At 41.9% G+C, this 6,126-nt stretch overlaps 2 protein-coding genes across 7 annotated transcripts in view; one reads left to right on the forward strand and one right to left on the reverse strand.

Annotated features, from left to right (window-relative positions):
- SPIN1 (spindlin 1) overlaps positions 1 to 6,126 on the reverse strand; it is a 94,545-nt gene that overhangs the window by 48,010 nt on the left and 40,409 nt on the right. The gene's annotated exons all lie outside the window — the stretch shown is intronic.
- On the forward strand, positions 775 to 5,674 carry LOC115867901 (forkhead box protein G1). Its single transcript, XM_030886960.1, is given in 10 exon segments — positions 775 to 799; positions 4,844 to 4,894; positions 4,897 to 4,976; positions 4,979 to 5,036; positions 5,039 to 5,218; positions 5,221 to 5,244; positions 5,247 to 5,454; positions 5,456 to 5,482; positions 5,484 to 5,567; positions 5,569 to 5,674. Coding segments are annotated over 10 exon segments (843 nt in total).

Raw genomic sequence — 6,126 nt, forward strand, 5'->3', positions numbered from 1 at the left:
TCTCTGCTCCCAATCTTCCCAACCAAGAGAAACTTCAAAGAAACATTTTTATCCAGGTAAATGTTAACCAGTTTATAATTTAAACCAAAACTTGTTTCTATGATACGCAGTTCTAATCTACATAGTACAACACATTTTCATAAAACATGCAATTTTCTCAACCATATGACTATGTATATTTGGTTCTTTTATTAGTCTTTATGTCCTCCAATTTCTGAACATGCTCTGGTGGCATAGTGGTTACATCAGGCGCTATCCATAAGGTCAGCAACTCAAAACACCAGCTGCTCCCAGGAAGATAGAAGGGGCTTCTCTACTCCCCTAAGAGTTCAGTCTCAGATACTCACAGGGGCAGTTCTACCCTTTGTTATGGAGCCGCTATAAATTGGAATCAACTCAGTGACAGTGAGTTTGGTTTGGTGGAATCATAAGTTTAAGAGCTGGTGGGAATTCCAACTTAGTTTTCTGTATCATAAAATGTAACTAAAACATAATTTGACCACAACTGGTCAAAATCCTGAACTGAAATTTTATTAAAACAAAAAACTTTCTTATTCAAATCTTTGTAACAACTCACACCTTCTTTAGCAAATACTCACTGAACAGGCAATAAACTTATGGTAGGAGAAGGATATGACAAATGAATTAGGAAAATATAAAGTATGTCAAATGGCAACACTGAGAAAAATAAAGTGGCAGTCCCCTTTCTGGCATTAGTTAAAGCTTGCCAGTACAGGAAAGAGATCCCCTGTGTTCCACATGCTCACTCCCGAAATGACCGACGGAGCCCAGACACAAGGTGAAGGCTATAACTAGCCAGTTACCATCTTTCTCTACACAGAAAACCTAGTATCTCTCTCTCATTTATCAGTAGACATCCAAGCTTCCTTCCTTCAACAATCAATGTGACTTTATCACTATCTCCCATCCAGCTCATCCAAATCTTTTGTCTTCTTGAAATATAAAGTCTGCCGTTAGCAAAATGTTGTCTCCCATCACCTTGGAACTCTTTAACTCCTATTCCTAACAACTCCTCTCTCAAATGTTTTAGTTTTTCTCACTGCATGTGCTTATAAATGCAATTTATCCAACCTAAAAAATCCCAACTTGAAAATACATGTTGTGAAACTAATAATAGCTATCCCTTTTTGCTAGATATCTATCTCCTAGTCACCTGCAGATATTTATTTAAGATTTAGGTATCTAGTTTATTTCCTTTCCACGTATTATTTCCTTCAACACTACTGACAACCCTAATACTCCCATACACAAGCTATGCAATATCTTGCTTGTAGGATCTTTTGACATCCTCATTTCAAATTGCCTGCCTTACTTAGCCACCTATTTCCATGGCCACACCCTATCATTGTGCCATCAAGTGGGTTCCAATTCAGAGCAAGTCCATGGACAACAGAGTGAAACAATACCAAGTCCTGTGTCATCCTCAAAATCTATGTGTGAGTCCACTGTTTGACATTCCAAGCCCTCCACAAAACAGGTTTATGTTCTTCCCTTAATTGTGGCAGCCTCACTCCCTTAGTTTTTGTGGCAGCCCCATCCTCCTGACACATGCTGGCAGCATCCCGGCACTCTGGAACTCAATTGGCAATTGTAACCTCGGAGACTGTGACCTCACCCTTTGAAACCTAGAATTGCCAGTTTCCAGAGCTCCTTCCAAGAATATGCTGCTCCAGGGACGGACTTTTTCTTTTCGTGGAGAACTATAGGTGAGCTCCTTTAATTTTTTTACCTGTAAAATTCCATAAAAGACAAGCAAGATTATTAGGGAATGTTTAAATTGGGCTAGAAATTGGTTATTATAGAATTATTATCAACCTTTAAGAGGACAACAGTAATGTGGTTAAGAGATATAGTATATATATTCTCAGCAAATGTGTGCTAAAATTTCTAGAGTTAGACTAATTTCAAATCATTATATAAAGAGTACGGCAAATAGCAATTTCTGGATCTAGATGAAGGGAGTACATATGTTCCCTGATGTCGTCTTTTTAACTTTTAATACTGTTTCAAATTCTTCATAATAAAATCTTTGGAGCACTGTGTGTTTCCTTTGCTATGTCTAATTATAAAAAATATTAAAATACAACTATTTATCCAGTATTGTTCACTACTCATCTGTCACTGTTGTACTGTAGTGGCTTTCATGTTGTTGTGATACTGGAAGTTATAGCACTAGTATTTCAAATACCGGCAGGATTACCTATAATGAACAGTTTTCAGCAGTTAGAACTGGTGAGCTACTTAACTGACCAGTAAGAATCTTATGAATGCAGTGAAATAAGGTCTAACGCAATGGTTCTCAACCTTCCTAATGCCACAGCCCTTTAATACAGTTCATGTTGTGGTGACGCCAACCATAAAATAATTTTCGTTGCTACTTCATAACTGTAATTTTGCTACTGTTGAGTCATAATGTAAGTATCTGATATGCAGAATATATCTTCATTGTTACAACTTGAACATAATTAAAGCATAGTGATTAATCACAAAAACAATATGTAATTACATAGTGTGAAATATTTATTTCTAATGACAAATCAATGAAATGTTGTCTTGAAGCATGATGTAAGCATAGGTAACAGTCTTCATGCCGGGTACTCATATGTGGGCGTGTCTGCATGTGGGCAGACCCGCCTGGGGAGAGATGAGAGGAGCGGTGTCTCGGTTCCTAAGATCATCAGAAATATGTGTTTAGAGGTCGCGACCCACAGGTTGAGAACCACTGGTCTAATGATAAATGAGGCTCAGATTAAAAGGCACTCAAATAATGACTAGGGAAGAGCCATCTCCTCAAAGTAGAGTTGATTTTAATTATGTTGCTAGAGTAAAAGTTACAGAAGCTTCAGTGCCTATGGTAGCATTGTTTAAAATGTTAAGACATGGCTGCAAACATCCATCAAAAATGGAATGTGGGGTGCAGAATGTATAAATCTAGGAAAATTAGAAATTGTAAAGAATAAATTGTAACACATAAAGATCAATAACCAAGGCATAAGTGAGCTACAATACTTTATCACCTACTATGCCAGGAATGACATATAAAAGAAGGCCATGCCCAGCTGGACATCCCCTCACAGAAGCGTGGCAGGGAGGAGACAAGCCAGTCGGGGTGCAGTGTAGTACCGATAAAACATACAACTTTCCTCTAGTTCTTTATTGCTTCCTCTCCCCCCCACTATCATGAGCCCAATTCTACCTTACAAATCCGGCTAGACCAGAGGATGTACACTGGTACAGATAAGAGCTGGAAACACAGGGAATCCAGGACAGATAAACCCCTCAGGACCAATAATGAGAGTGGCGATACCAGGGTGTAGGGGGGAGGTGAGGGGAAGAAAGGGGTAACCAATCACAATGATCTACATAAAACCCCCTCCCAAGTGGATGGACAACAGAAAAGTAGGTGAAGGGAGACATCGGTCAGTGTAAGACATGAAAAAATAATAATTTATAAATTATCAAGGGTTCGTGAGGGAGGGTGAGGGAGGGGGAAATATGAGGAGCTGATGCCAACGGCTCAAGTAGAAAGAAAATGTTATGAAAACAATGATGGCAACAAATGTACAAATGTGCTTGGCACAACGCATGGAGATGTATGGATTGTGATAAGAGTTGTGCAAGCCCCCAATAAAATGCTAAAAAAAAAAAAAAAGAATGCCATGCCATTCATCATCAAAAAGAACATTTCACCATCTATACTGAAATGCAACACTGCCGGTGATGGGATAATACCCAGATATCTACGCTGTTTTTTGTTGTGTGCCATTGAGTAGATTCCAACTGATAAGTGACTCTGTACAACAGAATGATATACTCTTTGGTCCTGAGCCCTCCTCACAATTGTTCTTATGTTTGAGTCCACTGTTGCAGCCACTCGTCCACCCCATCCAGGGCCTTCCTCTTTTTCACTTTGCCAAGCACGACACTGTCCTTCCCCAGGGACTGGTCTCTCATTACATGTCCAAAGAAAGTGAGATGATGTCTTGCCATCCTTGCCTCTTACGGGGCATTCTAGCAGTACTTCTTCCAAGACAGATCTATTTGTTCTTTTGACAACCCATGGTACTATCAATATTTCTTGCCAACACCAGAGTGTGATCTTCCTTATTCAGTGTTCAATTTTCTTTTGTTGTTGTTATATTTTATTGAGGGCTCATAAAGCTCTTATCACAATCCATATATCCATCCATTGTGTGGACCACATTTGTACATTTGTTGCCAGCATCATTCTCAAAACAACTGCTTTCTACTTGAGCCCTTGGTATCAGCTCATTTCCCCCCTCCCCAGCCCCCCCCAACCCCCCCCCTCCCTCATGAATGCTTCATAATTCATAATTTTTTTTTCATGTCTTACACAGACTAATGTCTCCCTTCACCCACTTTTCTGCTGTCCATCCCCTTGGGAAGGGGTTTTATGTAGATCATTGTGATTGATTGGTTCCCCCTTTCTTCCTCCACCTACCCCCTACCCCCTGGTATCACCACTCTTATTATTGGTCCTGAGGGGTTTATCTGTCCTCCTGGATTCCCTGTGTTTCCAGCTCTTATCTGGACCAGTGTACATCCTCTGGTCTAGCCAGATTTATAAGGTAGAATTGGGATCATGATAGTTGGGGGTGGGTAGGGGGGCAAAAAAGAACTATACTGCACCCTGACTAGCTCGTCTCAATGTTCAACTTTTACGTGCCTTATGAGGTGAATAAAAACATCATGCCCCTAGAAGGGACCAAGGCAGACCCACTGCAGCAAGGGTGAACTGGGCCCGCTGCCCAGAGAGCTGGTCCCTATCAGAGAAGGGCACAGGGTGAGGGGTGGGGGTAAGGACTGGGGAGTGGGGGCAAGGATGGAGAAGAGGGCAAGGAGGGCGAGGAGAGGACAAGTACAAGTGGCCACCCTATAGCTACAACACACTCATCAGGATGGAACATGTGCTGCTCAAGAGCATCATGAAGAACACTTCCCCTACTACCGCAAGAACAAGCAAGGGTGGCAGCACTACACCCAACACAATCTGTCTCAGGCAAGGGCAACTAATGGATGCTGGATCAGTTGAATAATGATGTCTTCATTGACTGCACGAGGGGCAAGCTGCAGCACTATTCCACCCAGTCGTTGGCCAAGCTGACCTTCAAACACAGCTCACACTTCACCTCCACCACCTTCACCGTCATGGACCACACTAGATCACTCTACTGGCCATGTCACCTTTCTTGTCCCTACACCACCAGCACTTTTGAGTTACAATGGCACATCAACCTACCCCAGCCACCCCATGCTCTACAGCTCCATGTTGACTCAGAACTGGCTGGGCAACAACCACTCCTCCACAGCCAACAGCCTGAGGATGGACCAGCTGGTCACACACTACCTGATGGCTACCATGCTGACCGCCTCAGTGTCCTGCTCCGGGACCTACTCCCTCAACCCCTGCTCCTTCAACCAGTTACTTTTTCCCCAATGTCTCATATGACTTCACAGAGCAGCCCGTTTATGAGCGCCAGGGCCGTGTCATCCTCCGCATCGCTGCAAGCCCCCTCGACACTGCCCCGAGTCCTTAAGACACTCTGCCAAGTTTCACAATGGGATTGTCCAGAGTACTGATTATTTCACACATCAAAATCAGGGGTCTTCTTCAAGCCCTTTAATACATTAACATCCATGGACCAGACTGGTTTTACATTCATGTAAAACATGAATGTTTTACATATATTTGCACTGTAAACAATTAGAAAAATAAGTCCAGGTGTTTTTTATTAAGCCCAACCCCACCCCTATTTCCATACCTTTGTTCAGTCTTTAGGGTTCTATATTATTCTAACAAGGTGCGGAGTGTCAGTGAGGTGCACTGTGGGGAAAATACACTGTAGAATATAAGGGTTGGAAGTCAAAATTATAGAACAATGTATCTAAATGGCGACTGCTTTGCCATTCCATTCAAACCCGACAAGTCTATCTCTCAGAGCTGCCAGATTTCCATGTGTGCAGTTTTATAACTTATCGTTGTTGTTTTCTTTAAATAGAGTTGTAAACAATACTGCAGGCTGCAATCCTTGAACTTCATCGGCAAGTGCTTCAAGTCCTCCTCACTTTCAGCAAGCAAGGTGG

This window comes from Echinops telfairi, unplaced genomic scaffold, assembly GCF_000313985.2.
Source record: "Echinops telfairi isolate 266 unplaced genomic scaffold, ASM31398v2 ScPeMD7_1;HRSCAF=3_0, whole genome shotgun sequence".
NCBI lineage: Eukaryota > Metazoa > Chordata > Mammalia > Afrosoricida > Tenrecidae > Echinops > Echinops telfairi.